This window comes from Tachysurus vachellii, chromosome 3 (assembly GCF_030014155.1).
Source record: "Tachysurus vachellii isolate PV-2020 chromosome 3, HZAU_Pvac_v1, whole genome shotgun sequence".
Lineage (NCBI taxonomy): Eukaryota > Metazoa > Chordata > Actinopteri > Siluriformes > Bagridae > Tachysurus > Tachysurus vachellii.
Window position 1 is genome coordinate 7,592,441 of NC_083462.1, and position 22,798 is coordinate 7,615,238.

General features: G+C 37.6%; 2 protein-coding genes across 2 annotated transcripts; one reads left to right on the plus strand and one right to left on the minus strand.

Moving 5' to 3' along the window:
- The first annotated feature begins 1,181 nt into the window (after positions 1-1,181).
- atat1 (alpha tubulin acetyltransferase 1) lies at positions 1,182-14,617 on the plus strand. The gene is made up of 12 exons (XM_060865620.1): positions 1,182-1,707; positions 3,641-3,701; positions 3,786-3,877; positions 4,227-4,284; positions 5,047-5,160; positions 6,576-6,677; positions 8,007-8,052; positions 10,410-10,484; positions 11,217-11,409; positions 13,603-13,697; positions 13,883-13,952; positions 14,057-14,617. The coding sequence occupies exons 1-12, from the start codon at positions 1,622-1,624 to the stop codon at positions 14,295-14,297; spliced, it is 1,233 nt and encodes a 410-aa protein (XP_060721603.1). The 5' UTR covers positions 1,182-1,621; the 3' UTR covers positions 14,298-14,617.
- Positions 14,618-22,642, minus strand: si:ch211-152p11.4 (regulator of G-protein signaling rgs-7). Its single transcript, XM_060865621.1, has 6 exons — positions 22,285-22,642; positions 20,708-21,222; positions 19,722-19,780; positions 19,334-19,458; positions 17,055-17,221; positions 14,618-15,781 (listed from the first exon to the last, which is right to left on the minus strand). Exons 2-6 carry the CDS (start codon positions 21,209-21,211, stop codon positions 15,611-15,613), a joined length of 1,026 nt encoding a protein of 341 aa, XP_060721604.1. The 5' UTR covers positions 21,212-21,222; positions 22,285-22,642; the 3' UTR covers positions 14,618-15,610.
- Between the last annotated feature and the right edge of the window lie 156 nt (positions 22,643-22,798).

Below are 22,798 nucleotides of genomic sequence, written 5' to 3' on the forward strand. Positions count from 1 at the left end.
ATGTGAAACAATCCATTAAGATACTTTACTGGAAATTAAAATTAAAATTAAATTAGTTCTGCTCTCTGAACCAAACAATTATTATTTATTTTGTTATGTGTCTCAGACTCTATTTTATTTCGTTATTCCATCCTTAACCATTTCTGTTGTGTCTATTTCACGATTTCTAACTAAAATATGTAGTATTTTGTAAACCTTTCTATCAGAAATAAAGTTTCAGCTATTATTATTATTATTATTATTATTATTATTATTATTATTATTATTATTATTATTATTATTACGTATTATTAAAGACGATGATTATTATAAATTATTATTATTATTAATAATAACAACAACAATTCTTCTTTTTCTTCTAAATTATTATTATTAGTAGTATTTTATTATTAGTGTTTTTAATAATAATAATAATAATATTAATAATAATAATAATAATAATAATTATTATTATTATTATTCATTAATAACAACTATTATTATTATTATTATTATTATTATTATTATTATTATTATTACGTATTATTAAAGATGATGATTATTATGAATTATTATTATTATTAATAATAACAACAATTCTTCTTCTTTTTCTTCTAAATTATTATTATTATTAGTATTTTATTATTAGTGTTTTTAATAATAATAATAATAATAATAATAATAATAATAATTATAATAGATATAATATAATATAATAGATAATTATAATAGATAATTATTATTATTATTATTATTATTATTATTTTATTTAAAGCTATATTCAGTTATAATTGTCCTGTATTCTTGTATTACTTGAATTTGTAATTAAATATGCATTCCGACGAAACAATTAATATGCATATTAAATCACGATATATTTTTTAACATCCTTATCTGCTTTGTTCGAGCTACGTTAGCTGCATTTTTCACGCTGTTTAATTGCTATTTGTTTATTAACAATGTTTATCGTTAATAAACGAAAATGGCTCTGTGTTCTGGTTGCCACGCAACGCTCGTCTTTGTCACGGAGGAAGCGGAAGTACGGGACTAAAACAGGCGTGATTTCAAAAACCCTAGTGCTCCCTACATAAGTGCACTATGTAGGGTATGAAAAGAACGCTTTCCGCAACCTGACTAGTGCACTTCAATGTGTAATTGAGTCTGTTGAAAGCTTGCCTCTACATCTATCCTCTGATTAAGGCTGGTTTTACGTTTTATAGGCCACTTTTTTTTTAACCTAAATCAGTATATATATACATATATATACGTATATTTATATATTTTTTATTTTTTTGTATTTTAGTATGTAATCTCTACATTTGGAGTTAAAGCGACTCATATACAGAGCTGATGGTTTATTGTATTTGTATTATGGCCTTTGACTGGAACACAATGAAGGACAGAAGGATCCTGGGATCAAATTAGTGCAGGATTTTATTTGTATTTTTTATAAGCTGATACAAGTATTATAAGGGTTTTTAGTCTCCCGAGATGTTATTCAGTCTCAGCACCATTAATGTGTAAGGTGTAGTGTCTGTGTAGTGTCTTCTGTGGGTCTGTTACTCTATACACACACACACACACATACACACACACACACTCACACACACATACACACACACATATTTATATATTTATTGCTATGGATTTTCCTTTCGACCTGAACTCTTTGTTTCTGGAGAGAATCTCAGTGCTGGATCACAATCTGTGTGCTGTCCGGAAAGGAAGGTAACTGTTTCTTTATGTTTCTTTATGTTTAATGATTTCCTTCTTGATCCAAATACAAAAACATCTGTCAGTCTTTATGAGGTGTGGTTTAAGAGCTGTTTGTCTCCATTGTTGTTTTCCACTGAATGACTTCTGTTGATTAGATTATGATCCACATCTTAAACCTTTCCCTTTTCCTCTTGTTATTTATTTACATTATTTTTTATTAAAGTAACATTAATAAAAAAGTACTTTTTATATTGTATTATTATTATTATTAATATTATTATTAGTATTAGTATTAGTAGTAGTACGAATTATTAAAGATGATTGTTATGAATATTATTATAAATTATTGTTCTTGTTGTTGTTGTTGTTATTATTATTATTGTTATTATTATTATTAACAACAATAATAATTTTATCTTTAATAAAACATTTTATCTAGATCAGGGTTGTAATCTATTCGAAGATTATTCCAGTAACACTGGGTGTGCAACAGAGACACATCCTGGATGGTACATTAGTCCATTACAGGGCAACACACACACACACACACACACACACACACACACACACACACACACACACACACACACACACACAGTTTTGTCTATTTCATGACTTCTTACTAAAAAATATAGTATTTTGTAAAGTTTTCTATCAGAAATAAAGTATCAGCTACTATTATTATTTTTATAATAATAATAATAATAATAATAATAATAATAATAATTATTATTATTATAATCATAAAGCTATATTCAGCTTTAATTGTCTTGTATTCTAAGTCTCTAAGAAAATCTTCCTTCGATACATACTGTACTTTGTAATTAAATAATCATTCTTAAGAAACAATTAACATGCATTTTACATCACAATTTTTGAACATGCTTTATCTACTTCCTGGATGGTACATCAGTCCATTACAGGGCAACACACACACACACACACACACACACACACACACACACACACACACACACACACACACACACACAGTTTTGTCTATTTCATGACTTCTTACTAAAAAATATAGTATTTTGTAAAGTTTTCTATCAGAAATAAAGTATCAGCTACTATTATTATTTTTATAATAATAATAATAATAATAATAATAATAATTATTATTATTATTATTATCATAAAGCTATATTCAGCTTTAATTGTCTTGTATTCTAAGTCTCTAAGAAAATCTTCCTTCTGTACGTACTGTACTTTGTAATTAAATAATCATTCTTAAGAAACAATTAACATGCATTTTACATCACAATTTTTGAACATGCTTTATCTACTTCCTGGATGGTACATCAGTCCATTACAGGGCAACACACACACACACACACACACACACACACACACACACACACACACACCTAGTCTGTAGTGTAGATAGACTGAATACTTATGTGTACTTAAAGTACACATAATCCTGTAACTATATAAAAAATACTGAATGAATAAGTGATGGTCCATCGAATATAAGTAAATAAATATAAAACTATAGAAAAAGTTTCTGGTCAATTTTTTTTGGGGCAGTTTAGCGTAGTCAGTTTGGCATGTTTTTGGGAAATGGGATGAATTCAGAAAATCCAGAGGAAACCCTTACACTGTGAATGTGTGCCCTGCAACGAACCGGTGTAAGAGCCAGGCTGTATGACCATTCTCATGTGTCATTATGCAGATGTGCATAAATGAATACTGCTACTACAACTACTACTACTACTACTGGTCAAATTTCATGTTTATAGACTGTTTCTGTTTGACACATCATGGTACAGTCACTTTTATGACTCAAACCAATTTAAAGTTAAATAAAAAAAAATCTTCTTAAATATAAGCACCAGCCTTCATCTCTTTCACTTTCATCTCCGTAATAAATATTCCATAACGTTTATATATACCGTAACATAGTAATAATTATTTCTTCTCCTCATGTGCTTTTGTATTTCAGACCTGAAGCCCTGAATCAGATTACCACGGTTATTAATGAATTAGGGAAAGCTTCAGCCAAGGTGATTTACAGTATATCTATAAGTCATTTTAAGTCACCTATAGTGTTATGATGTGCTTAAACTTTATAACAATTGCTATTTTAGGCCCAGAATCTGCCTGCACCAATAACAAGTGCAGAAAAGCTTCAGGCCAACAGACACTACCTCTACCTGCTGAAAGACGGAGAGAGAAACGGGTAAACTGCGTGTTTTAACTTTTTCTTCCCAGCTGGAAAAAAAATTCAAATTTCACATCTGAATTAAATGAAATGACGTTGTAGATGCGGTAACAAGTCATTGTGCTTTCTTTTCTTTCTTGGTGCCCACCTCTTGGCTGTCAGTAACACCTGTCTCTCTCTCTCTCTCTCTCTCTCTCTCTCTCTCTCTCTCTCTCTCTCTCTCTCTCTCTCTCTCTCTCTCTCTCTCTCTCTCTCTCTCTCTCTCTCTCTCTCTCTCTCTCTCTCTCTCTCTCTCTCTCTCTCTCTCTCTCTCTCTCTCTCTCTCTCTCTCTCTCTCTCTCTCTCTCTCTCTCTCTTTCTCAAACAGAGGCCGTGGAGTTGCTGTAGGATATCTGAAGGTCGGATACAAGAAGCTCTTTCTGCTTGTAGGTGGTTTCCTTTTTCACTGTCTGTTTGTTTGTGTATATACGTACTTTTTATATAAAAAATATAAATTTTGTATATATTTTTTGTAAATGATGAAGCATGGAATATAAGCACAATCAGGAATAAACCGTGTCAGTAATAAAACCTGCAATTTCTTCTGTTCCTTAAAAACAGCTTAAAAGTACCGAATCGATGCCTTTTTAAACACAAAAGCGAATTATAATCCGAATTATAATTTCTTGTTGGTAATTTCACTGCATTCTGCTTTTCACACATTTTTTTATTTTTTTAGATTCTCTTAATTAATTAACATGAACCAAACCACAAAGAATTCTTTAATACACAGGAATGAGGAATATACTAACCACGTGTATTTAGCTAAAAAAAATAATCTTAAACTTAATATGAAAATCTTCAGGGTCATTAAAATTATGAAATTTGATTTACATTTTTTTTTATGAATTAATTTTAGTTGACTAAAAGATTAGTCACTGGACATCAAAATGTCTTTATGTGTTATCTACGGGATTTTACTGAAAACATTAATACGCTGTAAAAAAAATAACAGGAATGATGTGTAAAGATAATACAGCACTTTAGTGTAAGTTTGTTTCACACTGGTAACTCCACTGCCAGTAAAAGTCTGTCAATTTGACATGAAATATTTGAAAGTGTACAGTGATATAGAGGAAGATTTGAGCGTGTTGTTTGTGTACAGTACGTCAATGACAGGGTGTGACCCTCTTTCGCATTCCTTGTAGGACCAGAGGGGGGCGCATTTGGAGACCGAGCCTTTGTGTGTGCTGGATTTTTATGTGACTGAGAGTTTGCAGAGACACGGATACGGTTTGGAGCTGTTCCACTTCATGCTGGAAGTCAGTCCCCAGTACCACAAACACACAAACTGTACTAATGCCTAAGTAATACATACCTACTAATACACAAATTTAGTATAACTTAGTAATAACGTATATTTCAAATCGATCGGTACGTTCACTTTTTTTTTTAAATTTCCAAATATAAATATTTAAATTAAATGCTTTTAATTTGTCAAAAAGGCAACTAACTAATTAGAATTTTATAATAATAACCTGTATAACTTGGATAACAGCGAATTGTGATTTAATTATACATGTTATATAGTGTTACATATAACAGTTTATATTTACATATAACATATTATATTCTCTATACAGTCTACAGTAATACGATCATTAAAGCATTTTAACGTGTTTTCTTTATTGATTATTAAATAGCAGACGTCTCATTCTCATCATGATATCAATATGAACAATATATACTCACTGTCCACTTTATTAGGAACACCTATACAATGTAATGCTATTGTCCAATCAGCCACGTCAGAATGAGGAGAATATGCCATCTGAGTCACTTTATCGCTGCTATACAGAGAATGTGAATATTTCAGAAACTGCCAGAAATATCTTATACAATATAATATAATAAAATAAATACAATAAAATAAATACAATAAAATATTTTATACAATATATAAAATGTCTCTTGAATTTGAACAGAATCGTGTGGAAAAAAAAAAAAAAAACCTCCAGTAAACAGCAGATCTGGTGGGAAACACGTTGTTGATAAGAGAGAGAGATCAGAGGTTTGATTTAACTCATATAAGCACACTTTACAACCGTGGTGAGCAGAAAAACAACTCAGAACGCACAAAACGTTTAGCCCTGAAGTGGATGGGCTACAGCGTGTTCCCTTCATGTCAGCCACGAACAGGATCACTGACACTAGACAGACGAAGACTTCTGCTACCTGATTGGCTCATTAGAGAATTGCATAAATCAGCAGATGCGCATATGTTCCTAATAAAATGGACAGCAACGGATATGAAAATAGGCATTTAACAAGCTCCTGGGACAACAAAGGAACAAAGACTGAACATTAACAAGCTCCTGATGACTGAATCAGTGCACAAAGACTGAACAACATCTCAGTTGCTCATCGAAGCCCAGCAGTTATTCTTTAAATTTAACATTGTTCCAGACATCATTTTGACCAAAGCACAAAAAAAACCCAGGTCTCATTTAGAAATAAAAAGAAAAATATCATTGATTAAAATATAATATTTTAATCAATATAAAGAGATAATATAAAGAGATAATATATGTTATTATATAAACATTTAAAAAGCTACATAAGGCCATAATAATCTATTTTTAGAGTGTAATATACAGTATAATGGATATCTCTGTGTCCTCATTTTCACTCACCTTTTTATACGTTTTGTGTGTGTGTGTGTTTTTTTTTTTTCCAGCACAAGAAGGTGGAGCCTGAACAGATGGCGTATGACAGACCTTCCTCGAAATTCCTGGCCTTTCTAGAGAAACACTTCGATCTTAAGCACAGTGTACCTCAGGTATGATTTACCTGTATTATCTTACCTCCACACCACCTGTTATCTGAGCTTAGCCTTTACAAACAATCACCAAATCCCCTGAATACGTCCCGCCTAAAAGGGACAGGGAAAACAGAAAAAGAAAGAAAGAAAGAAAGAAAGAAAGAAAGAACAGGAAAAAGAAAAAGAAAGCAGCTGAAAATGTCAGAGACGTTCGTCCTCCTCCCCGCCTACAAGCTAAAGAATGACTATCTAGATAAGAAAAGAAACCTCAAAAAATACATAAACAAAAAAATATTAATATAAACTGTTAATTACACACCGGACAGAAACATACAGCATAAACTACGCATTTAAATCCACATCCTGGGTTTAGTTACAAGGTGAAAAGACCGTCATGTTGCGTCATGTTTTTATTTATTTATTTATTTATTTTATTTTTTTGAGGTTTATTTCTCACTTCAGGCTTATTCCTACTGTTCTCAGGGAGATTTTACAGGACGTTGTTTTGAAATAAGGATTTTTACGACCTCATTTCTCCAGCAGTGGGAGATCTCAGATCTCATGTTTTTCTAAATGCTTCACAAGAAATTTGCTAGTCATGAAAACTTAGTTAGTTTGATAAAACTTTCGGTTCCTGTCAAAGCTCCTAAAGTTGTGGGATTTAAAATTTCACGTAAAAGGAAACTCAGTCAGTAGTTTAAAATATGGATTATGGTGTTATTTTTTTTTAAATAATTTCCATCCTACACTATCCTGTACTGTATATATGCTATATGACCAAAAGTTTGTGCACCCCTGTGTTCTTGATGAACATCCTTTTACAGATTTATCCCTTCTTGACTGTTATAATAAGCTCCACTCTTTTCTTCTCTTCTGGGAAGATTTTCACTAGAAGTTGGAGCGTGTCTGTGGGGATTTGCGATCATTGAGGGTGAGGGTTAAAGGCCTTGCTCAAGTGCCCAACAGTGGCAGCTTGGAAGTGCTGAATCTTGAATCTTGATCCGCCAATCAACAACCCAATGCCTTAACCACTTGAGCCACCACTACCCCAAGAGCATTAGTGAGATCGGACACTGTTGTAAGACCGAGGAGTTCTGGGGTTCAGTTGGAGTTCCAACTTCATCCTGAAGGTGTTCAGTGGGTAAAGAGTTAGTTCCAGTGAAGGGCAATTGTAATGCTTCAGCATCTGAAGACATTCTGTTTACATTCATTAGTTTGGGGAAGAATCACATGGGTGTCCACATACTTTTGGCCACTTCAGTATATATTGCCCACTGTGCTGAGTGCCATAACTTTCTAATATATCAATAAATGTCCTCTCGTCTGTCTCATTTTTTCCTGCGTCAGGTGAATAACTTTGTGGTGTTTGAGGGTTTCTTCAGGAACAGATCAGGTAAGAACTCACACATCAAACCAAAGTTTTACTTCGGGCTATAAGATGATATGTGTTACCTTCAGGTCCTTCAGTTATCAGTACAGAGAACATGGTTCAGACGCAGTGGTTTTGTGCAAGCTGACAGAATTTTACACGTATTTTTCACACTGGATGTGGAGCTTTTCAAAAGACGTTTGCTAAGCGTTAGCGTATCGTGTTTGAAGCGCTGAATAGTTTAGCTCAGGCTTATCTTGCTGATCTCCTGAAACACTATAACCTCTCACAAACACTTCACTCAGCTGAGCTTGTGAATCCAGAGGATCAGCCGTGGCTTAGTCAGTGACAAACATGTTTTTTTACATCTCTAAACCAAATGCTCACTCACTCACTCACTCACTCACTCACTCACTCACTCACTCACTCACTCATTCATCTTCTACCGCTTATCTGAACTACCTCGGGTCACGGGGAGCCTGTGCCTATCTCAGGCGTCATCGGGCATCAAGGCAGGATACACCCTGGACGGAGTGCCAACCCATCGCAGGGCACACACACACACTCATTCACTCACACAATCACACACTACGGACAATTTTCCGGAGATGCCAATCAACCTACCATGCATGTCTTTGGACCGGGGGAGGAAACCGGAGTACCCGGAGGAAACCCCCGAGGCACGGGGAGAACATGCAAACTCCACACACACAAGGTGGAGGCGGGAATCGAACCCCCGACCCTGGAGGTGTGAGGCAAACGTGCTAACCACTAAGCCACCGTGCCCCCCTCAGTAGCTCTATTGGACGTTAAATCTGATTCAAACATGATTATTTGACATGACGGCTTATTTTATTTCCCATGATTTGCATTAAATTGAACATATAATCGATTTATGATCTCATTAATATTTTGATTTATTTTTTTTTATAAATATGATGATCATTTCTCAGTTAGTTTGTTAATAGTCGCTGTACAGTAAGTGTTTTTTCCTCTGATGTAACATCCCAGTATTATTATGACATTTAAAAAAATCCCTTCTCAGTACTTGTTCCTCCTTTTTTTTTTTTTTTTTTTTTTAACTCTATCAAAATGCTTGACTTATTGCAGAGCTTCATCAGAGCTTCCTCAGACCTGCAGGTTCACGATATTATTTTTAGTAAAGCAAATATGCGTAACAGTTTGAGATTACACACCAGTCGGACCGCTAAAGCCGGATACATGCTAATACGAAGGCACCTTCCCATTACGTTGAACCAAAGTTATAAAACACGCCTAGCTCGTTTTTTTCTGACATTTACAGGCTGCTTGTGTGTGGCTGTGCGTGATAGAATGGAGGCTGGGAATGGGAATAGTGACTCAGGCATGTGGCATTAAGATTAAATTCCAGATAGGCAGAACCTGTGTTGGTTTTTTTTCTTTTTCACAATGGAAACACTGCACCTGAACAAGCCTGTACATGCGACAACGTGTTACATGACGCGCGGTATGTCATAACACAAAGCACGACACCAGGCAACTCTGCTTTCGGCTGCAGTTCAACTACCGATGTCACAGAAATTACCGATTTGCTAGAAGATTAAGCACATTTCTTACTTTTGTTTTATTTATTCATTTGTAATTTTTGACAAATACTTTTACCTGAAGCAGTGGGAAGAATTTAAACTTGACAATTTCGAACTTAAAAATGAATAAGCTTAATAAACTTGTATTTGTTTTAACGATCTCATGATGGTAGATAAATTCACCTTTTTTCCCCCCTTGCCATTTTTTTGCCTTGTAAATGCTACTAATTATAGAATAAGGATAGTAAAGGGAACTGTTCTTATGTCATGATGGCTCCAATTTTGTTTCGTCAAACTTCCAGGCGCTCCATCTTCCCCTGTGACGGATCAGGGGATGTACGGCTTTTTGTAAGAACGCTCACTTTCTACTCCCTCCCTTTTCCCTTTGCACCTAGCCAGCAGCCTTGTCCCTGTTTTCTCATTGCGAAACCTTTTACACTTGCAGCATCTCGGTGTGAAAGCTATCCCACTTCACCCATGCTTCTGTGCGTTTTTTTTTTAAGCACTAAGTCACATTCTTAGTGCGATATCTGTCTTGCTCGCTGTTTACTCCACCTTCTGAAACAGCATCCACACCTTGCTTGTGCTAATGCAGTGTGTCCCTAAAGATACAAATATTCCCAAAAACGGCAAAGCAAAAAAAAAATCCAAACAAGCTTAATGTTTAGATTCATGCCGTAGCTGAATGATCTCCTGCGTAGACGTACACATAAGAAACATGGATATGAATATAGAGTAAATATTAATGTGTAGCATTGTGTTGTAGATATTGGCACAGCTGGGATGCTGTTTGTAACAGGATTGTTGTTTTTGTAGCGGCTCAGTTGAGAAAAGCTCCTCCAAAAAAGCCAGAGGGAGAGATCAAACCCTATTCACTAATGGAGAGAGAGGGTGAGTACAGTATGTCGCATGGTGACTCATTTATTACATTCATTCATTGCTTTTTAAATAAATATAATGCTTTATTGTATTTGTTAAGGGCACGGCGCTTTCAATTATTCATATGTTTACGATAATTAGAACTATAGCTGTCTAAATGTGTCTAAAATATCGCGTGCATTGGGGATTAAAAACACCTCTGCGCAAAAATCTAGTGTGAACAGAGAACTGGTAAGAAGCGTAAGAGTGTAAAGAGGAGAACGAGTAGGAAAATGGGCAAAGGAACAAATAATCGTGCGAGAGATCGTCAAATGATTTGAGCTAAATTTGTTTTATTGACTGATGTTATGAAGTGAAAAATGTAGTAAAACTAAAGTTTAGCATGCTTGTGTTATTTTTAATATCCAGTTTAACAGAATTGAAAATTGCACACACACACACACACACACACACAAACTCACAAAATGACACACGAATAGAAATAGAATAGAATAGAAACCATTTCTCTTAGCAAAGTGTAAAAATATGATGCAACAATAATAGCAATGCTTAATAGTTTTAAGAATGTACAGCTAGTCAAAGTATGAAATGAGCACAGATGAATCCATATGTGTTCACATCCTGTTTAGGTTTCTTCTACCTCCTCATATTTCTTGGAGAAGAACGTTATTTCTGGTGATATCGATGGTTTCTGAAGTGATCTGACAACACAGACTCTCTCTTTTTCTATCTCCTTGCTCAAAGCTGTGAGAGAGGAGCAGAAGGCTCTCCCGTGGCCTTTCATCCGCTCCACGGCCGTTCCTCAATCTCCTCCTCTGGTGGCATCCTCCCCGTTCTCTCGCTCCCTGAGCGTGGGCTCGTCCCCCAACCGCACTCCTCATCCTCAACCTCACATCCCTCCACACCTGGCCGAAAACTTCCGGACAAAACGCACCAGGTACACAACGCTTCTGACATGTACAGTAACACCCTCTGAATTCAGAGCAGTTTTAGGATTGGTTACTGTACTTAGAGATTCCTGCAGCTTCTGAGTTTAAATCCCTCACAGACTTCCCTTCAGTTCTAAACACCTCTATCGACAAGACGGCCAGTTGCGTCGCAAGAGTACGAAACAGCGAGCGGATACGTTTTGTATGAACTCGCTGTTCGTTTCCTTTTGAACTACATTCGCTATCATTTTGCTAACTACCTAACTAGCATACTAACTATCTGCCTTGTTAACTCGCTAGATGAATAATGTCTTGAAGCATTACATCAGACAAATCCAAAATGATGATCAAGTTCAAATCACATGTCTATCCATCTGCACTCACTACCTAATAGAACTAAAACTCTTGAAGATGTTCCGATTTAGGAAAATTAATCGGTAATGGATTGTTGCGATTAAACGGATTACTAATTATTGTTACCAGCCATGGTGTCGATTTACTTTCTATTAAAGCAAATATTTCTTCAACCGCAGCAATACTTTTGATAGAAAGTTCTAGAAAAGACAAGTTTATTCCTTTTATCGCTTATAACAGTTTTAAATCTTTCCCCTACTAGTCTCTCTTTTTTACTCGCTTCAAATGAATAAGGCAAAAAAAAACACACCATGTGATTTTACCAAGTAACCCGAAAGAGCAAAATCATAAATATTTTCCCATAACGGAAAACTTAACGCCTGTTAGCGAACGCTGAGCTCGAGGACTCCTTCCATAACGGTTAAAGAAACATCTCCTTAATTTTCCATTTATTATTAACCTTATGTTATTGTTATTCTGGCATGTCTGCTAAAGCAACCAATCAAAGTACATGAATATAAACCTGTGACTTGCCTTGTTAGAGCTGCTATTATAAAAACTAACCACTAACCACTGACCAGTCAGATCTGAGACGTCAGCAGTGCTGTGGTATAAACATATATGGACTAGTTGGCTACATAAATCTCACTCGAACTGAAAAGGATATGACACGAGAGTGCAAAGTCTCTGCTCCTTTAGTTTACAGTCATGTTGACTCATCCCTTATTTAAAGGTCACTTAAACTTCCACTGAGCTGTTAAAGTATTAGCATCGCCCTCAAGACGGCGAGTGGTGCAATAAAATCAGTGTTGGAACGCAGCCTGTGACTGATTCGGTCAACAGCAGATGGAATTTCCTCTCATTAGAGTTTCATTGCTTACATCGGCTCTTCCAGTGAATCATTTTCTACTCTTTCTAAACAGCTTCTCTTCCCTTTTCTCTCTCTTTTTCTCTTCCACTTTTGTCCCTGCTTTGACATTGTCATTTTGTGCACGATTCCCTCCTCCAATCCCGCCCTGCCCCGTTGCACACAACCCAACCTTTTCTTCTCCGATGCATTCGATTCCCATCTTACACAATGCTACGTTCTTTTTGGCTCGTATCTCCACAGTTCTCTAAATAGATCTCAGCTCGGCTTTCACTGACCTTTAAACTTTTAACATAGAACTTTTCCGAGCTTGAAGATGGTCACATTTGAACCTTTTTAGTGTTTGTTGTTTGGTTGTGTGATTTAGGTCATATAAGGATGTGGAAATCGTTGAAATCGTTCTTTCAGGGATGTGAAAATACGAACCCTGTTTTTTTTTTTTTTTTTTATAATATGGCACCGAATGAGAAAAGGAAGTAAGTTGTAACTTAAGAGTAGATAGGTTTTTGAAATTTCCCTGTGTTTACTTCATCAAGGAACAAACCTGTTAGTAATTACAAACGTGTCAAATCTCCCTAAAATCCTCACTGAGGTTTATGTTTAATAAATCTGTCCTGAACCTGTGGCTACTTCTGCTTTTAACTCCTAACACTTCGATCTCCAATAAAAACAGTTCAATAAAAATGTCACTAAGAAGTCAGTCTGTGCTTCACTGAGCTCATTAAAGAAGACTCGTAATACTGAAGAGTACACAAAGTGGGATGTTAAAGTTAAGTTGAAACGTTCCACAGTCATTGCATTCCTTCTTATTTCTTATGTCCATGAAGTATAACAAGTTTGAGTTTTCTAATTGTTTATTTATTTATTTATTTTTATTTTTCCTCTTATCTCCGGTCATCCTCTTTCTTTACGGCATGACCCTCCATTCCTTCATCCCTTCCCCTCCATGTGTGTCCACTTTCCCTGTCATCACCTTTAGTGCTCAGGGTTTGGTTGCAAGAAACAACCTCTACAGTCGTCATGTGAACAGCAGAGGCCTCGGGCTCTTAATGGCAGAACAGCTGAAGCTGCCAGGTAATTGCACCTTTAAACTACAAGTGAACTGGCACTGTGTAGAGTGTATAAGTGTGTGTGTGTTTGCGTGGGTGTGTGTGTGGGTGGCAAGGCTACTGTGATCCACAGAGCACTCCATTTCCTAGGTATTTACTTGTCAGTGGTTTTGTGTGTGTGTGTGTGTGTATGTATGCGCGCTTCCTCAGGGCTGAAGCCAGTGCTCAGTGAGAGTGTGTGTGAAGCAATGGGACACACAAACACAGCAGAAAGTTTGGCGTAAGAGTTTAGAGTCCTTTTATTTGTTTATTTCTCTTATATGTCTTTTCCCTCGCAACCAGTCTCTTTCAGAATTTCTCTCAGAGTTTCTTCTCTCTTTGTAGAACACACATCCAGGGCACCTCTGTAGTCCTGCCCCCGCTCCAGGGGGTACTCAGGCAGCAAGCTTCCAACCACACGGCTTTAAACGGCACGGCGGATACCAGGACAGCGAGGAATGAAGAACGAACGACAGAGAACGAGACGGAGAGAGACGACGGGTCTTCCTGGACTGTGGGTGGAAAGCAATGCACGGCCCAGTGGGTCAGACAGAAACATGAATTTCGCAGCACGCGGCCGTGGTGACGTGAGCACAAGAAGAAAAGCTGGTTGGAGATCTGAGAGAAGACGGGAAATCTAAGATACGAGAAGGGGGGGAGCAAAACAAGAAAAGAACAGTTACAAGAAAAGAACGAGATGAAGAGCTTCCCGTAGAAAGCTAAAACAGGACAAGAAAAATGAAGCCATACAGCACACAAGATGTGACCTCGCAGTGCGCCGGCTAGAGTTTTACAAACGTTTGTAGCCACGCATTAAATGCCAGAATTTTGTACCTCTTTAAGCAGTATTGTGTAAAATCAGGGATTTTTTTTTATTATTTCAAAATAAACTAAAAAGCAAGTGAATCAACTTTATTATATTTATTTATTCAACCACCGTTACGTTAATTCACACAAATCATGACAATCTTATCAACGTGCTATGCTTTGAAGGATAGACATGTCAGACATCCTGAAAATGATACTGAGTTCTACAGTCAAGAAAACGAAACTCTTGCGTCTCTTCATGCGGCCGCTTTTGTGAAGCAAAACAAAAGACAAAAAGGTTCGTCGGTGTGGGATTTCGCGCAGTCAACATGCACGGTAACAACTAGGGAAATTCTTGAAAGCTGCAATCTCACTCTCTAACATTCACTTGTGTGGATCCATCCTGCAGCAACGTTGTGTACTCGTGAGAGACAGTAACGGAAACGAGGACGTAAAAACATGACAGCGGTATCTTGTGACTAATGCAGAAGGATCACAAATAATAAAACATGCTCCGACTTCTGTTTAGGGATCAGATTCTTCAGAAAAACATGATTTATTTCTTAATATCCCAAACCATTAGAGACATAAACAACAGTAAGGAATTCTATACACAACGCGCTTTGGGTCACTTTACAACCGTCACTGGTCTTCTGCCAAGCGTGCATGTTGACACAGGTAGGAAGGAATTCCTGGAAAAATGTCCTGATATTCCTGTACTTCCAGTGCCGTGACCCTAGGAGAGGAGGCCGATCTGGCCTGACGAGTTGTTGCTTTCTGTAAGCTCACTGAAGCATGATGGGAGGGAACAACTTAGGTAATGATTACAAGTTAGTGCACGCATGAGCTAACCTAAGACTGCTGGCTGACTACAGAGTAAAGAAAACATCGGCGCTCCCCCTCCCTGTTCATTTAATCCGCTACACTATTTCTGTCAATATCTTAACTTAAGAGCAGAAAAAGAAGTTTTGATTATTCTATCGTTATTAATTCTTGATTATTTCCAAGCTAGAGTCCACAATCGGCACCGTCTGTGCTGTTGTCTTCATCAGTCTGTTAAATGCCCTCAGAATGCCTCCGTGACTCGTGTTCTTAATGAGCGTCCTGTAGGAGCGTGAGGTAGATGCTGGACTGCAGGAAGCGAGGGTAACAGTCGAATTCCAGTAGGGCACGGATACGTTTCTGAGCGTGACACAGGGAGCTGCGAGAGGGAGCTTTCAGCAGCTGCAGAGTCAAATCTCGAGTCTTACTGTCCAGATTTACCTGAAAGTGACGACAAGACAGAGTTAGGACAACAGACTGACACTCGCATAATATTTCCATGGGGGTATGATGTGGGTACTGCTTCACAGCTCTACACACACACACACACACACACACACAGAATATCAGTCAAAGGTTAACTAAATACCTGATACCTAATATTTGTTACACCGTCTGACCTAGAAGTCCATGTGTAGTAACTGAATCAAAGAAAATAAAAGGATCCTTATGATTTGTTTGCTATTCTGTTGCATTTAGTTTGCAACAGAAACGACGGCGTTACCATCTCTACTGTGTCAATCACAGAGACATCAGCCAATCATGGCTGTCTGTCAGCTCATGTATGAGTAAGAGGGCAGATAGCCATTTCCAGAGTGTGTTAACGCTGCATTTGATGCTGCATGAGCAGATGTTTAATGCCATTTTAATGCCAAGCAAAAAGGTAAACAAAGTTTTGCCCCTAAGAATAAAAGTAGGCACCCTTATCTAGGATGTCAACAGATATCTTCAAAGCTGTTTCTAGTATTTTAGAAAAAAAAAAACCAAAAAAAAAAAAAAACGTGCGTCACGTGAGTCTTAGCCAGGAAGAGTGTTTGCAGTTCTTGAGTAAACGTACGCTTTGCTAAACCGTCTCTGTGTTTATGCAAAGCCTGCAGTGTGTAGCTAACACGTCCACTTTCTCATGCGAGCAGTAATCCTGTGTTATCTGTTGTGCATGACGAACAGACACGGTGTTTGTCAAACAGACTCAGCTGCCGAAAAAAAGCAAAAAAAACAAAAACAAAAAAAAAACAAACAAAAAAAAAAAACAGCTGAATTAAAAAGTATAAACGAATAAAAATATAAACATACTTAAAGCTTTTTTAATTATATTTTAAAAATTAATTCTAGGCAAATTAGATAAAAGTTGATTATGTATAAACATGCTAATATTTTATAGAATTTGCATTTTAATATATTTTTTTTTAACTTACTTAAAAATTCGAAGAGTCATAATGATAAATAGAATGTAATTAAAATAAATGTAGCCAAAATAATCAGGTATTAAAAACTAAATTAGAACATGCAGTAAATGCTTATTTCTGATTAAATGTCTGTAACACCTTGTTCTAATACGTTAGTGTTTCCATAATAACACAAGAATATGTAGGATGAACACGTATCACATGACACAACTTTCGATACGTCATTTCCGATCTATTCAGAAGAACCGTATTGTGTGTTTTGTGTGTTATAGCACATCTTATAAGCGGTTATGGTGGTGCAGACCGACCTCACGAGGCGCACCGGCCTGAATGTAGGTAGCGGTGATCTCCTTGGCGCGGCGGCCCAGGCTGAAGGTGTTGGACGAATGTCTGTATTGCTCGCAGGCCATGTAGAACTGCAGGTTCTCTTCGGAGAACTGTGAGCGCAGGAATGCACCAAACACAGATAGGGCCACTGAGGGAGAAGGAGCGAGAGGAAGGGAGAAGGTTTTAATGGGTGTCTATTGTCACTAAACAGAGTCTCAGAGGACTGGGGGGGGAGGTCAGCAGAGAGGAGACACAGATGGGACGTTCACACAGTGTACACACACACACACACACACACACACACACAGACAATATTTAAAAATGCAGTACACCAAACAGCTGACATTTTAACTTTGATATTTTATTATTTTTTTCCTTTCCCGTTTGTCCTCACAGTGTTGATTGCTACTTTTTCTCCAGGAAGAGAAACTAAGGGGTGGAGAACGGAAGGGGTGGAGGGTATTGCTAATGCAGTTATTACAACATACTGTAGAAGTGCTTGATGTATGACCTGGGAACCACCAGAACACATAAAATAAGTGTGTATGCATGTACTATACACCCACACACACACTCTCTCACACTCTCTCTCACACACACACACACACACTCAGGTCATGAGAACTCAGAAACTACACGGTGTTAGAAACTACACAGTTACCCTTGCATTTTACACACACTTACACTCACTCACTCACACACACACTTACACACACACACTCTCACACACTCAGTCATCTCTCCTCACGCATGATGGACTTGTGTTCACACATCTGGTGTTGTGCATGTAATTGCATAAATAATATGCAAATAATATCATTTAGGAGATGTAATGTGTTCAGCTGGTGGAAAGTCCAGGAATAGAAACATTTGTGGCTCCTAGTAAACAGTCAAAGCATTATTGTACATTTTGAAATATTTTACATCAAACATCTGTACTGAGTGGAAGCAAAATTAAATTTAATTTACAGTTAAATATGTTCCCAAGATACACAGGAGCCATTTCGCTAAACGATGTAAGTGAAATCACAGACAACAAAAAAAAACCCTCTTATCTATACTTTCCCGTCACCAGACAGGAGAAAATGGTCTGTTAAGACAATTTAAAAGCTACTTGGAGACAAGAACAAGCTCATCCTCAACTCAACTCAACTCCAAACGCCTGTGCACTTGAACATTTCTATAACTATCCAAATATATCCAAGCATAAAAACATACACATGGGTCAGGAGTTTCACTTAATGTTTAGAGTTTTCAGTTTACACATAAAAAACCACCCAAAAATGAAAAACATCCAGTGAGCAGAAGTTTGTGGTTAAGAAAGGTCTGAAGAGAACGGTCAGACTGTTTCAAGCTGACGGGAAGGTTACAGTAACTCAGATACACTCCACTCTTTACAACAGCGCCATTTCAAAATGCATATAATAAGTTAAACCGTGAAACAGCAGAAGACCACATCAGGTTCCACTCTTATAGTGGGTACAGGCTCAAACAACTCACAGGTGATGACTGGAATAACATTTGCTGGGGATCGATTTCTTCTGGGACGCACAAGGTCATAATTTGGCATCAATCTGCCTCATGTTTAACAGTCCAGTCTGGTGGAGCAGGTGTGATGGTGTGAGAAATGTTTTCTTGCCACACAATAGGCCTCTTAACCCCAATCGATTATTGCTTAAATGTCGGTCTGTGTGCATCTCTTTACAGCAACGATTTCCCGATCTAATAATGCCTATTTTCCACGAACACAGCAATGAGTTCTGCGTACTTTAATTGCCTCGGCAGGAATCAGCTCTAAATCGGACAGAGCTCCGATTCCACGTTGCAGAATTGCTTAAAATAACAGCTGACAAATCTGCAGCAATTATGTGACGCAAACACGTTAATCAAAGGAAGATTTCCATGGTCTTGCAGAACCCATGCCATGATGAATTAACCGGAGACGTTTTGAGAGCAAAGGGCTAAGAGTCCTACAGAGGAATCTGTTCTGGACTTCTCTGGATTCCTTTTACAGATTTAAGTTTTTTTTTTTTTTTTTTTTAAACTAGATAGCCTGCAGGCTTACAAAAGCCATCATACCCGATCTGTACTCGCTCCAAGAATAACCGGTAAAACAAGTGGAAAGGGTAAGCCTGTAAGCTCTGATGTCATCAACAGATCACTGCAGTCCACAAACGCTTCACTAATACTCTGTAAGCTACACAGGTACCATTGAATTAGCTGGAAAGTAACTTAAAACGAATACTGTTGCTTGTTTTACCTCTGCTGTTGATAACGACATCGAGGGACTCGGCCCATTTCTCCAGCTCTGCCCTGCTGAGCAGTGTCTTCGCGTGACCAACCTCACTCCACTGCTTTGTGAATCGGGATCGTCGCTGTTTGGTGCTGAGCATAATAAACAGGGGATGAGAAATTATTTGGCAGAATAAGAGAGAGAGATAAATAAGGGTCAAATAAAGATGCGAGGAAAGAAACGTTAAGACGATTGAGTACAAACCTAAAATAATGGACAAAACAGAGTATGACATGAACTGTATAAAAATGTGAGTCCTCACCCACAGACACCACAATTTAACTTCTGAAGGAAAGTGTTTACATTGCATGAGGAAGAGCAAAATCCAAACTATTGATATTCAAACTGATCCTACCTGCTTTCCTGCTCTTTGGGGTCTGGTACTGTGAGACTGGGACTGGAAGTGTGGGGGCTCTACGGAGAAAGAGAAAGAAAAAGGAGGAAGCGATCGTTCAAAGAAAAGCAAATCAGGTCAAATTTCTTTCTTCAGTTCTCTTTTTTTCTTCCACAGGGGATGAGATTCAAGTAGCGATTACATAACACTTCAGCTTCATTAACGTCATGGAGAAAGTAGGACACGAGAACAGGAAAAGCGTTAACGTGCATTGAATAGAAATGAAGGCTCCTTAAAATGGCCTTTCAATTGTTTGCTTATTAGTTCCACTTGATGCGGCTCTTCGCTAAATCAATCTTCGTGTCAAGGGTTATTTAGCGGCTTCTGCTTCAGTGCTGTGTCAACAGAATGAATGAAGTGATGGCACACATGAGCGCACTTTAACACGGCTATCAATTTAAAAACAAATGTTGAAGGAAACAAAAATACCAGAAGAAAAATTCTGAGAGGCTGAGACTGAGCAATACCTGAGCTAAATGGGTTTCACCCGTTTCAGACTACCTGAGCAACATCCTTATTACCCGAGAGCCAACAGCTGCTGTTTAGAGCAAACATACGGTACATTTCCGTTCAGAGAAAACATCCTAAACGGATTCCCTAAAGATTTGCAGCGCTCCTAATCAGACTCAACACTCGCAGCTCCCAAGAAGCTGCTGTCATCATTAAGACTGTCTTGTGCACATCCCGTGACTCAAATTCACGACGTATTCCTACAGATAATCCATTTCGACACACTTATCTTTACTCTTCTGCACCTTGATACTGTAACGATTTAAAACTGATCCAGTGGCTCTTCGTCATGTTGTCTCGGGGAGTTTTTTTTTCTTTCCACCGTCACGTCTGGATCGTTCCGTTAAGATCTCTACTGGTTAATGAACTAAAAGAAATCTTCTAACATGCATAAAATTGTTAAACACTTTCCATTTTGAGTTCACTTCTCCTCTTACCTGTCCAAACAGACTCTTCAGATGTAATTTGGCAGACGACAGCTTGGCCCGAACATGATGCCTATTATGGTGTGTCCCAGAGCCCGAGTGAAAACAGAAGGGCGTGGACGACGGGGATGGGGATTGACCGTCATCTTTCTCTACACTCTCATCGCTGCTGACGGAATGTGGTGCCAACTGACTGTCACTATATGCTTTGAAACTCTCGTTAAGATTGGTGACCTTGAGCAAGCCAGCTGGTATGTTTTGATCTGTAAGATCCTCAACACTAAAGCTGAGCTCCTTGGAAAGATCCTTCGCTGATTTGCTCATGGGGTCCTGCAAAGCAGCTGGTGTAGTGGGCAGAGACGCCGCTCTGTTATCCACTTCGTCCCCCCGCCGTGGTGGGGTTTTATAAGTGCGGGCTGTGTTTACTACATCAGAGTGGTCATTCCTGTGAGACACACTGTTCCAGTGAATGAGGTCCAGGCCCAGGAGAGATCCTTCTGAACTGAAGCGACGCATGATTACTTGTCCTGTGAGAGAGAGATTGAGAAAGATTAAAAACTTTAAGGAAATACCAGAGGTCTGGGAAAATTAGGTAAAAGACTGATATCAAATTGAGGACAGAGATTTTCAAGTACTGAGTGATTTTACTGAAGTAGGTTTCTTGTAGTCAATTTATAATCTAGGAAAATGAGCCCAAGGCTCAAAGGGGAATTACTATAAATATCAGCTGTACAATCTGTTTTTTCCTCTTTTTTTTCTCACTTTACTTAAATTGTACCAGCACCGATTATCTTCCGTGACATGAAGATTTTGGAACTCCACTGAGATGAGGGCGACTCTGTGAGGATCCTGAGACATCTAGAGATCTACCAGCTCCAGTTAGACTCACACACACTGCTATACTAAAGAGGAGATGTCAACGTGTCCATGTGGTCTTTGAGGACAACAATCTCCTCATCAATACAACATTTATCAGATTTTATATTTATAAATCACACCCTCCAGTGTCACCCATATGAGGATGAGGTCCCCCTTTGAGTCTGGTTCCTCTCAAGGTTCCTTCTTTTATCATCCAAGGGTTTTCCTCCCCACAGTCACCTGAGTCACCTCAGACTTGCTCATTGGGTATGAATACAAACAAATATATCTAATATTAATCTTTCATTTTTGTTGTATATTAATCTTTGTTTAATATGAAACTTTTTGTATTATGTTTCTCATGTTCTGTAAAGTTGCTTTAAGACAATGTCCATTGTTAAACATGCTATACAAATAAAACTGAACTGAACAGATTCGCATTGGCATTATAGGACATCACAGTTAGATGTATACAGTTGTGTAGAGGAAAACTAACCTGTGTGAAACATTTACACACCTCACAGGTGGCTTTTACAAGCACAAGTGTTCACATTGGTTTAAAGCTGGACCTCAATGTATTTAATGAATTACTATTCAGCACTTTAGGGAAATTGGTACCAAAAAAAAAACACACAAAAAACGTACTTTTAAAGTAATAAAATACATTATTATAATAATAATAATAATAATAATAATTATTATTATTATAGATATTTGTTTATGAACAATACCTTATAATGACTCCAGGCTTCTTCTCCACATGGCAAGGTCTCTCTCAAATGCTTGAGGCTTTTTTTACACACACACACATACATACATACATATGTATATACATACACACATACACACACACACATATATATACACACACACACACACCACACAAACGCGCGCGTGCGAGTCTTTCTCAACTTCCTCTGACAGTTTCAAAGTATCCTGAACTTTGATTGGTTAAATATTATTAAATACACAATCCTGTTGTTCAAAACGACCCTCTAACACATAACCATGCTACGTTGTAACAGCTAACCAGTAGCCGGAGTATATAACACTAACTCCCTGAAGCTCTGCACATTCTTATGTTTAGTGTTTCTCGTGAATACAAAAAAAAAGAAAAAAAAAAGAGACCACGCCCTCTTGACTTTAGGCCACGCCCACTGCTGGATCCAGTACGAACCTGTCTGCGTTCCAGCGACTGACGACTGACGTTGTGTGTTCCTTTTTTTTTCATACTTCCATAGCGAC

What these genes read in the sequence shown, in the direction of transcription:
- atat1 (XM_060865620.1), top strand. Translation starts at nt 1,622, where the DNA reads ATGGATTTTCCTTTCGACCTGAACTCTTTGTTTCTGGAGAGAATCTCA. An exon ending in TTAAGCACAGTGTACCTCAG is followed by an intron (nt 6,678 to 8,006) that starts GTATGATTTACC and finishes TTCCTGCGTCAG; the next exon opens with GTGAATAACTTTGTGGTGTT. An exon ending in TTCCGGACAAAACGCACCAG is followed by an intron (nt 11,410 to 13,602) that starts GTACACAACGCT and finishes CATCACCTTTAG; the next exon opens with TGCTCAGGGTTTGGTTGCAA.
- si:ch211-152p11.4 (XM_060865621.1), bottom strand. Translation starts at nt 21,211, where the DNA reads ATGCGTCGCTTCAGTTCAGAAGGATCTCTCCTGGGCCTGGACCTCATT. An exon ending in CCCAAAGAGCAGGAAAGCAG is followed by an intron (nt 19,459 to 19,721) that starts GTAGGATCAGTT and finishes TATTATGCTCAG; the next exon opens with CACCAAACAGCGACGATCCC. An exon ending in TGTCGTTATCAACAGCAGAG is followed by an intron (nt 17,222 to 19,333) that starts GTAAAACAAGCA and finishes CTTCTCCCTCAG; the next exon opens with TGGCCCTATCTGTGTTTGGT.